Source organism: Carlito syrichta, unplaced genomic scaffold (genome assembly GCF_000164805.1).
Source record: "Carlito syrichta isolate Samal-C Ts95f unplaced genomic scaffold, Tarsius_syrichta-2.0.1 Scaffold82277, whole genome shotgun sequence".
Lineage (NCBI taxonomy): Eukaryota > Metazoa > Chordata > Mammalia > Primates > Tarsiidae > Carlito > Carlito syrichta.
The window spans coordinates 810,900-822,883 of record NW_007026373.1 but is presented as its reverse complement, the minus strand read 5'-3'; the positions used below and the strand labels follow the sequence as shown (position 1 = coordinate 822,883).

Here is an 11,984-nt window from a genome sequence, read left to right as displayed (position 1 = left end):
TTTTTTTTTTTTGAGTTGGAGTCTCACTCTATCTCCCAGGCTGGAGTGCAGTGGCACACTTACCACCACCACAGACTCGACCTGCTGGGCTTAGGAGATCCTTCTGCTTCAGCCTTCCAAGTAGCTGAAACTACAGGTGCACGCTACCATGCCCAGCTTATTTTTTGATTTATTGTAGAGACGAGGTCTCACCAAGTTGCCCAGGCTGGTCTCGAACCCCCAGGTTCAGGCAATCCTCTCACCTCAGCCTCCCAAAGTGCTGGGATTGTAGGCTGAGCCACCACGCCCAGCCAGAAAAAATGATTTTCAATGTTATTTTTTATTATTTCAAAGAGCTATTGGAAAACTGCAAATATAGAGTCTTACACAGAAAGTCATAAAGGGTTTGCTTCTCTGTTCTAGAAAAGGAAGTTAAGCTTCAAAATTCTTTATGTAATCACAAGTAGCTTATCCACAAAAATCAAAACAAAGGTTTCCTAAGATAAATTTCCACTTGGCCAACTCTACACTTCCCACACTTCTGCAGTCCCTAACCTTTGGTGTCAGTTTATTTCCCTGCTCTTCACATCTCTTCTAATTTGTAAATATAAAAACAAATGTATATTGGTGGATAATTTGTTTATTTTATGTATATTTCAAGCTTGGGTAGTGAATTACTAACAAAACCCAAAGGACAGCTCAGATTTCTTCAGCCCCAAACTTAGGAAAGGAATCAGCTTCTCATCATAATCAAGGTTCTTATTTTTTACTAGTTTATATAAGCATGACATTTCTTTGACAGAAATATATGCTTTCACATGATAGCTACTTTCTGTATACGTGCTGTGGTTTTTGTAAATAAAGAAGTCATGTTCAGTGGTCTGTAAATGTGCCAATAACTACTTCACGGCAAGACCTTCACCCCACCAGAAATGACCAGAACGCCTAAAATAATATTTTTCTTCTGAAATCTGGCAGAAATTCAACATATATTCAACTCCTCCTGCTGGACCAATTCCATTACAAGTTAAACTAATCAAATTATGCTGGTTTGGGCAGAACTAGCTCAAGAAAACTGAAAGGACTACAAAACTCTATAATAAAAATGATGAATTTTATTACGGTACTTTCATACTAATGTATTTCCATCTGAAAACTGAATCAGTGCTCCCAATGAATAAGATTATCAATATTTTTTAAAAATTCAATTACCTAAGAACTCTGAGATATAAATACCCAGTATTTGTTTCAGAAAACCTTCAGTACTAACCAAGTTCACTGGTTACTTATTATTTCCATAGAGTCTGTCAGTCTAATCACTTCATTCGTCCCTGAACATACTCTGATTAGTCCCTATCTCTGAGCTTTTGTTCACTCTATGCATCCTGGAAGGCACTCTCTTTTCCACATATTCAGATTTCTCTCCTATTTCCAGAAACAGCTAAGGGCCATGCATGGTGGTTCATGCTTGTAATCCAGCACTTTAGGAGGCCAATGCAGGAGGATCACTTGAACCCAGGAGCTTGAGACGAGCCCGGGCAACATAGTAAGACCCTGCCTCTACAAAAAAAGAAGAAAGAAGGAAGAAGGAAGAAGGAAGAAGGAAGAAGGAAGGAAGGAAGGAAGGAAGGAAGGAAGGAAGGAAGGAAGGAAGGAAGGAAGGAAGGAAGGAAGGAAAAAGAATCAGCTTAAACTTTCTCCTCCATAAACTCCAACTGTATTGTCCCTACTGTGAATCCATAAGTACATCTACTACCTATATCTCTCATATGACAATAATTTGAAGAGGCAGAAAAGTGAAGTAGTTATGAGCACAGACTGTAGAAGTAGACAGCTAAGGTTTAAATCCTGCTCTCTCGCTTCTTAATTTTATAACCTTAGGCAAGTTAACCTCCTTGCGCCTTCATTTTTTTCATCTCTAAAAGGCATAATAATAGTACCTATAATACTCAGCCTCAACCTCTAAGCTGGAAGTGGTTTGGAGTACTGCAAAAACTAATACAACAGCTGAAAAAATATGAAATGTGATCTCAAAAAAATAACATAAGTGGAATTCAGATGTTAGATTCACAGGCCACGGTTTTGTTATACCATGTGGTCAAGATCTGAAAGCCTGAGAATGGGTTTATTACCATTATAGCTCTGGACAAAGTCTGAAAAACAGAATTGATATCCTGTTACATAGAAATCCAAGTTGTGAGTCATCGAAGTAGAGCATAAGAGAATATTCTACTTAAACTGGGCTCCATATATTACCAATATGTGTACCTACAAATACAGTAGAGAAAATAGAAGAATTCAGGATGTGGTTTCAGAAATGATGAAAAATGAGCATTTATTGATTATACACCCTTGGTACTAGTTATTCTAATAATAGCAGGGTGAATGGCAAATATTTCAGCAAGAAAGAGCACCCTGGTGCTAGGAAGGGGACTGACTTATGAAGACAAAGAGGCACTATGATGTTAATGCTTCTCCCAGAGTAACCAAAGGAAAGGAAGAGAATACAAAGTTCACCAAAGTGCCAACATGTGCATCTTTTCTGTTTGTAGATCAACATTCAAGCCCCTGACCTCAAATGAAGTGATCCAAGTTAAATGAACAGTATAAGCAACTGTAATGAATATAAACCACTGTGAGCATTCAATAAATTACATCAGGATAATTTGTTAGCTCGTGAATACAGTAAAATCTCAGACCTTTCACAGTTCTAGAAATTCATGTGGAACCAGATAGGAGTTACTGCAGAAATAATGCAATCCTCTTAGTAGGAAGCTAGCAATATGAAAAAGAAGAAATGAAATTTCAGCTGAAACAATGGAAAGGACCTATAGTCAAAGACAAGTGAAGAAGTGCTGACTTTTTTAACGAGGTAGAATCTTGGACACCAGAAGAGCATAAAGGAGTCTACAACATGATTAATGGTAAGTCACCAGTGTGGATGTTAATGGGAACGAAACAATATGATACCAAAAGCTAATTAGAGACAAGTGTGAATGAGATGCCAAAAAGCTCATTCAATTGCCTAAGGGTAAAGATGAAATAAACTGACATATAAGTACCAGGTTTCCTTTTGATACCCTGTAATTCTTGGGAATACTGTGTCAAGAAATAGAGAAGAGTAATGAAAATGGTTCTTAGAGAGACCATAATCTTTGGCAATAGTTTTTCTGTTATTGTCTGGTTTCTCAAAAACAATTAAATACTGTTATTTGAACACTGAAGAAGAATAAGAAGCTAAAATCTGGTGCCAAACTGTTTTAAGCATTTGAAAATAGAAGCATAGAGTCCTAGAGAAAAGACAATAAATATGTACTTTCCCAAGGACTTAAACTTACAGGATGATTTTGATGTAAAAGTATCCAAAGCAATCATTGCATTTAAATCAAATGCTGTACTTTTTGAAACATTCCAAGGACCAAGACATAAAATGCTTTTGGCACTCAACAAAAAGAGAGTAGTTTTGCTTACAAGTCCCATAAGTCCTCTCTTTGTGCTCACACACTTGATCTGGTAAGAAATTATCTACTTGAACATACTAAAGATGTCTTCTGGGCCTTTCATATACCTAGTAGGCTCCCTCTCCATCCAACCATCTCGTGCCACTGCTCTGTAAAAGTCCATCTTCTAAAGAATTTTAACTGTGTTCTGGTACTCAACTTCTTTCCACTAATGATGAGTTTTTAGAAAAATATTAATTGCGACTGAAGGTTCTAATGAATGTGTCCTCTCTGTTTGTGTCTCTTTTTGAAGTCCTTTCTGAGTTGCTGAAATTAACTGTGATGCTCAGAGTTTGGTACAATACTGTGTTAGACCCTTGCAGATAAAAAAGAACTATAAACACAGTAAATGATTTGTATAAGAAAATGAAAAAACTGTGTCCTCAGCCCACTCACAATACAGATCTCCTAGGACAAAGCAATGTTAAGTTGATAACACTGCTGTTGCTAAACTAAAATGATTATAAAATTATTGCATTTAAGCATAGATACTGGAAAACTAATTGTAACTACAACTAATACACAACACTCACAGGACTCTGCTTCACCAATACAGCCTGAAAATCTTTCCATAGCCTTTTGCAAAATTATATAAATACTTTTGCAAAACTCAATTTCTGACTCGTTTTTACTCATCCAACAATGACTTCACTCTTGCTTTTCTTTTTCCTTTTATTTTTAGTTGACATAATAGATGAATATATTTATGCAATATACAGTGACATTTCAATACATGTATACAATGTTTAATGATCAAATTAAGGTAATTCACATATTCATCCCCACAAACATTTTTCATTTCTTCGTGTTGAAACATTCAAAATTTCAACTTTTTTTCTAGCTTTTACAAAATAGACAATAAATAAGAGTTACCTATATTCACCCTTCAATGTTATGGAACATCAGTACTCATTCCTCCTATTTAGCTATAATTTTGTGTCTATTAACTAACCTCTCCCCATCCTCCCTCTTGCCTACCTTTCCCAGTCTCTAATATTCACAATTACATTTTTTAATTCCATGAGGTCAAAAAAATTTTTTAGTTCCAACATACGAATGAAAACATATAGTAAGTGTCTTTCTGTGCCTGACTTATTTCCCTTAACATAATATCCTCCAGGTTCATCCATGTTGTTGCAAATGATAGGATTCCATTCTTTTTTATGGCGAATAGTATTCCACTATACATAATTATAATATATATATAATGTTTTACCATTTACCTGTTGACGAACATGTAGGTCGATTCTATACCTTGGCTATTGTGAATAGTGCTGAAATAAACATGGTGGTGCAAGTATCTTTTGAACATACTCATCTTCTTTCCTTCAAATAAATATCTAATAATGGGTTTGCTGGATCATATGGTAATTCTATTTTTAGCTTTTTGAGAAACTCCCATTCTGTATTCCATAATGGTGATTACTAATTTACATTCCAAGCAACAGTGTATAAGAGCATCCTTTTCTCCATATCCTTGCTAACATTTGCTATTTTTTGTCTTTTTGACAACAGTCATTCTAACTGAGGTGAGATGATATTTCATTGTGATTCTGAATTGCATTTCCCCAAAAAATTCGTGATGCTGAGCACTTTTTTCATATATTTGTCAGTCATTTGCATGTCTTCATTTGAGAAATTTCTATTTAGATCTTAGATCCTTCGCCCATTTTAAAATCAGACTATTTGTGGGCTTTTTTTTTTTTTTTTCTGTTGAGTTGCCTGAGTTCCTTGCATATTCTGGATATTAGTCTCTTTTCAGATGAGTAGCTTGCAAATAGTTTCTTCCATTCTACAAGTTGTCCCTTCACTCTATTAATTGTTTCCTTTGTTGTATGCAAGCTTTTTAGTTTGATAGTAGTCCCATTTACCTATTTTTGTTTTTGTTGTCTGTGCTTTTGAAGTTTTGCCCACAAAAATCTTTGCCTAGACCAATGTCCTGAAGCAGTTTTCCTGTGTTTTCTTCTAGTAGCTTTACATTTTATTATTTATTTTAGAGTTGTGGGGGAACATATGAAGATTTGCAACAGAGGCAAATTATGTGCAGATGAGGTTTGGGCTTCTAGCAAGCCCTCTCTCCCCTTGGTAGTGGACATAGTACCCAATGGATGGTTGTGTGCCACACTGCCCTCCTCCCTGCCTCCCCTTATTAGCAGAGTCCAGCTTCAGGTCTTCCCACCTTTGGGCCCATGTGATCAATGTTTAGGGTCTGATTATGAGTGGGAACATGCAATATGCAGCTTTTTGTTTCTGTAATAGTTCATGTAGAATGATGGTCTCCAGTTGCATCCATGTTGATGCAAAGGACATGATTTTGTTCTTCTGTATGGCTGGCTAGTCATCATCATGTATATGTACCACATATTCTTTATCTAGTCTACTTCTGATGGGCATCTGGGTTGGTTCCATGTTTTTATTTTTGTGAATAGTGCTTCAGTGCACATACATGTGCAGGTGTCTTTTTTGTAGAGTGATTTACGTTCCTCTGGGTATATTTCCAGAAGTGGTAGCTCAATTTTTAGCTCTTTGAGAAAATTCCGTACTACTTTCCATGAAGACTGAACTAGCTTACATTCCCACCAACAGTGTAGAAGCATTCCCTTTTCTCCGCAGCCTCACCAACATCTGTTTGTTTTGTTTTTTTTTAACTTTTTAATGATAGCCATCCTGACCAGTATCAGGTGGTATCACATTATAGTTTTGATATGCATTTCTCTGATGGTTAGTGAAGCTGAGCATTTTTTCATATGTTTGTTGCCTATTGGGATGTTTTTCATTGAGAAGTGTCTGTGCATGTCCTTTGTCTACTATTTAGTGAGGTTATTTTTTTTTCTATCAATTTGTTTGAGCTCCTTATATAAATAGATTCTGAATGTTAGGTCTTTTGTTGGGTGCATTGCTAATATTTTTTCCCATTCTGTGGGTTGTCTTTTCAAGTCGTTTTAGTCTTACATTTAAGTCTTTAACCCATTTAAGTTGATGTTTTTATATGATGAGAGATAAGGGTTTAGTTTCATTCTTCTGATATCCGGTTTTCCCAGCACCATTTATTAAAGAGGATGTCCCTTTCCCAATGTGCATTTTTGGCATCTTTGTTGAAAATCGGCTGGCTGTAAATACATGGATTTATTTCTGAATTCTCTATTCTGTTCCATTAGTCTATATTTTTTTACCTATAACATTCTGTTTTGGTTACTATAGCTTTGTAGTATATTTGAAAATAGTGTAATGTCTCCAGCTGTGTTCTTTTTGCTCAGAATTGCTTTGCCCATCTGAAATCTTCTGTGGTTCCATACAAATTTTAGGAATGCTTTTTCTATTTCCGAGAAGAATGTCATTGGTATTTTGATAGGGATTGTATTGAATCTGTAGATTGCTTTGGGTAGTACACTCTTGCTTTTTTAATATCTTTCAATACCATTATCTACTGAGAATTTTTTTAAAACCTGCTCCAGGCTATTCTTAACCCTTTTTACTCAAAGACATGCCGCAAATCACCTACCAGCAACCTGACTGCACTTTTTTACAAAATAACGAGAAACAAATCACTTAATATTAAATAGTATACCGTTGGAACCAATTATTTTATTGTAATGATATATGGCTTATAATGGAATTTTGGACATTGAGGAACTTATTTATGACACAAAAATCAAAATTTTATAGCTTATGTTTTTCTAATGTGTGGCAACATATGAAACAATCACCGACATGTATTATAGGTTTATTGATACATGCTATGCAATAGTAATTTGATGACCTGCACCTGGTGTTTTTCTATTCGAGCAGATAATACAGTCTCGTTTTCTTCCTCCCACATTTCGAATATATAATTTATTGTCTGTTGTGAAAAGATGATGTGGAAGGATGCACTCATGATTCCTGAAAACCACTTCTCAGCTGATTGATCAGAAGCTTGACAAACCTGGGACACAGGTTTTTCATTGTTTTTGAGTGGAAAACTTCAAGGAAACATAAATTTTTGAAAAATTTGTGCTTGCATAAGTTTGTCCTGTATAACCACCAGCAATCTCTTTATATCTCTGAGAGAAGACATCTGAGTGGTTTGCTAGATTTACAATGTCCCCTCAGAGAGAACAATTGATGCAAAGGGGTAAACTTTTCACTCTTCCCAAATTCAGAAGACATACAAAACATACTGTAATACTGATGGCATCTTCTGTTCAGTCTCAAATTAGTAAAAACTAGAAGAAATGTGCTTAAAATGCATTAAGGCTTAGTATTTATCTTGTAACCAAAATTGAATATATTTAAAAATTTATTTAGTGAGTTCAAACTTTTCTGGGAAATATTTTTAAATGTTATCAATATGAATTATAAGCAAGGAATTCTAAAATTTACTTTTGTAACTAAAATAAGTTATAATCTATAAAAAGTGTTTTTTAAAAGTACCACCAGATTTTAAATTTTTGTTTTGTATTCCATATTTTATTTTATTTGTTTATATTTTATTTTGCTTTATTATAATATATGGGGTACAAGTTAGGATTAGCTACACAAGCAGGCTGCATGCAGGTGAAGTTTGGACCTTCAACTGGCTCCCACCTCCCCTGGTTTAGGGCCAGGTACCCTCTGTGATGCTACATGTCCCCCATCCCCTGGCCAGCTACTCCTGATCCCTACTTTGTGCTTATGTAATCAATGTTCAGGTCCACTTATGAGTGAGAACACTCGGTATTTAGTTATTTGTTTCTCTGGTAGATCACTAAGTATTATGGTCTCCGATTCCATTCAATTTGCTGTGAATTCCATGATTTTGTTCTTCTCTAGGTTGTGTAATATTCCATTGTGTATATGTACCACGTTTTCTTTAAGGTTTTACATTTTTCCAAACTCCTTAAAATAGTGAAGGATTTTCCTCCAGGGCTTATAAATGTCTAAAAATTGTATATCTCTTTTTGGATATGCATACTACACTTTAGTATCATCATTAGAGAAACACGACTTTGTGAGTCAACTAGAGGTCATCTATACTTAAGGAAAAATTGAACTTCTTGGGCATATTATTACATGGAAGAAGTTGATTCCAGGATATAAAACATCTTTGGAGGTTCAAGAACTGAGGTCCATAATCAACGTTTGTATACCTAACCCTGAATTGTACCCCACATCTTTAAAGCAAAATAAATAAATAAGAAAAAAAAAAAAAGAACTGAGGTCAGATGACATGGGTCATTTCAGTACCCCCACTGGAACAACTGTTATCCATTTCCTGCATTGTATCCTAAGGCCAAATAATTAACACATCTTCCCAGTTTCCCAGAGAATAGCCTCCTATTCCTCTACTTTCTTCCCCTACTCCCTATTTTTTCTTTGTCTACTAACTGTGGTCCAATGTTAGAAAATTAAATGAGGCAAAGAATAAAATACAAAGTAGGGACCCAATATAACAATAAATATTAGTTTTAGTATTTGGACACATACATTATACTTTAGTGTCTTTATCAGAAGAACCCAACCCACTGAGATGAGCATATATCTAGTGGTCACTCAAGTTCTAAATGCAAAAGAGTAATCACTGTTAATCAGAGAGTTAGAACTACAGTATGACTTGCAAAAGTAGATGCAAGTAGTTCTATTCTCTACAAATGCAATGCAAACATAAGAGCATCCATTGAATGGAAGTCAAACTGCATACTAAAAGGCAATGAGTAATCATATATTAGAATAGTTAAAATAAGCAAACAAAAAACTAACAATACTAATTGCTGGCAAGAATGTAGAACTTTAAAAAATTACTGGTGTAAGTATAAAATTGTAGAGATACTCTGGAAAACAGTTTCTTATAAAGTTAAATATACCTTTACCATACGATTCAGTAATTTCACTTGTGGGCATTTTCCCCAGAGAAGTGAAAACTTACATTCTCACAAAAACTTGTATGCAGATGGCAGCTATATTCATAATCACCAAAACTTTCAATTGGTGAATGGATAGACTATGGTATTTTTACACAATGAAACACCACGCAGCAACAAAAGGTAATAAACCACTGACATGCAAGAACATGGATGAATCTTAAATGTATTATGCCTAATGAAAGAAACTAGACTAAAAAAGTCATACATTGTATGATCCATTTGCATGATATTCTGAAAAAGGCAAAACTATAGGAACAGGAGTTTACCAGGAGCTGGGAGCAAGAGGGGAGGGCTGACTACAAAGGAGTAACACAAGAGAATGTTAAGGGGTAATACAAGTATTTTTTAAAGTTGGAGTCTCACTTTGTTGCCCAGGTTGGAGTGCAGTGACACACTCATGGCCACTGCAGCCTCGACCTGCTGGGCTCAGGCGATCCTTCCACCTCAGCCTTCCAAGTAGCTGGAACTACAGGTGCGCACAACCACGCCTGGCTTATTTTTTTATTCGTTGCAGAGATGAGGCCTCGCCAAGTTGCCTGGACTGGTCTCAAACCCATGAGCTCAGGCAATCCTCTCACCTCAGCCTCCCAAAGTGCTGGGATTATAGGAGTGAGACACCGCGCCCAGCTATTTTGTATTTGTTTGGCTATGCACTTGTCAAAACTAATAAAACTGCACATCAAATAGTAAATTTTGTTAGATGGAAATTTTTAAGTAAGCAAAAAAAATTTAAAAACTAATGAAGTTTTACTAGATTTGACCTTAAATTTTGCTGGAAGGATGTCTTTGTGTGCCACAAGTAACTATTTCCGTTGAACTGTGGCACTGAAGTTAACAAGGGACCCCACTAATAATTCAATCTTTGTCAAAGTGAATGTTTTAATTAAGGTAGTGAAAAGTGATTAATGCTTTAGCTGATTTTTGCATAAGGAGTTGTAGAACATTTTAGAATTTAAAATGCGAGCCAGGCGCGGTAGTACCTGTAATTCCACCTTTGGAGGTGAAGACAAGAGCACGGGGGTTCCAGACTAGCCTAGGCAGCATAGTGAGACCTGTCTCTACAATCATTCAAAATATTAGCTGGATATGGTGGTGCATGCCTATAGTTCCAGCTACTTGGAAGGCTGAGGCGGAAGGATCACCTGAGCCCAGCAGGTCGAGGCTGCAGTGGCCGTGAGTGTGCCACAGCACTCTAGTGTGGGCAACAGAGTGACAGACCTACTCAAAAAAAAAAAAGAATGCTATTTAACTCGTCTGATCTCAGAAGCTAAGCAGGGTCAGGCCTGGTTCGTACTTGGATGGGAGACTGCATGGGAATACCAGGTGCTGTAGTCTTAAAACAAACAAACAAACAAATAATGCTATTTAACTAAAAGTAGACTCTTCTCCTTTGGCTCCAACTTAAGTCTCAGGCTGTAATTAATCCATGTAGAATAAGGGAGAAGAAGAGAAAATGAAAGATAAAGATGTATAGGAGTTCCATCCTTTATTTCAAATACTACTGTTTTCCTTTTGAGACTAATCACTAAAAACCCTACTCTGTTTCAAACAAAGACCAGGAAACGCCACACTGCTTTCCACAGAGGTTGCACTAGTTTACACTCCCACCAACAGTGTAGTAGTGTTCCCTTTTCACCACATCTTCTCCAGCATCTGTTATTTTTTGTTATTGATAATTGCCATTCTGACTGGAGTTAGGTGGTATCTAAGTGTGGTTTTAATTTGCATCTCCTTGATGATTAGTGAGGCTGAACATTTCTTCATGTGTCTCTTGGAAGCTTGGATGTCTTTCTTTGAGAAGTGTCTGTTCATATCCTTTGCCCACTTTATAATGGGGTTGTTTGTTTTTTTCTTTTCAGCACGTTTGAGTTCCTCGTAGATCCAAGATGTTAGGCCTTTGTCAGACCTGGAGCAGTGTGGCGATTCCTAAAAGCTCTAAATATTGACCTCCCATATGACCCTGCAATCCCCCTACTGGGAATATACCCTGAAGAACCCAAATCATTCTATAAAAAAGATTCCTGTGCATGTATGTTTATCGCAGCATTGTTCACAATAGCAAGAACCTAGAACCAACCATGTTGTCCATCAAAAGAATACTGGATTTTAAAAATGTGGTACATATACATGATAGAATACTACGCAGCCATAAAAAAGAACAAAAGCATGAATTTCGCAGCAACCTGGATGGAACTAGAGTCTATAATACTGAGTGATCTCTCACAGAAACAAAGATCTGAGTATCACATGTTCTCACTCATTTAGTGGACCTTGAATATCTATCATAACACTATAAGAAAATTATTGACAGTGGTGGGAAACTATGGGGGGGTAGGGAGGGAACCCTTAGGGAGGGGAACGGTAGTCAATATCTGTCTGGGGACAGGGAGATACCCCTTATCAACAAGGGTGCCTGAACGATGCATATTTGTATACATAACCCTTAACTGTATCCCACAATTTTAAAATAAAAAATACGTTTAAAAAAAAAAGACCAGGAAAATGCATATAACAATTTTACATCTGTCTAATCTAGCTAACATAGAACTTCACCAATTTTCACAAGCCTAGGAAAGGATCTATAAAAATAATATCTTTCCTGATTTTCAAATTGAAAAGAAAA

The 11,984-nt window shown here is 36.2% G+C and overlaps 1 protein-coding gene across 1 annotated transcript in view; it reads right to left on the bottom strand.

Moving 5' to 3' along the window:
• Positions 1-11,984, bottom strand: part of MEGF9 (multiple EGF like domains 9) — a 109,871-nt gene that overhangs the window by 57,931 nt on the left and 39,956 nt on the right. The window contains exon 3 of the mRNA XM_021711198.1: positions 3,042-3,078. Within this exon, the coding sequence (XP_021566873.1) occupies positions 3,042-3,078 (37 nt within the window). The remainder of the gene's footprint in view (positions 1-3,041; positions 3,079-11,984) is intronic.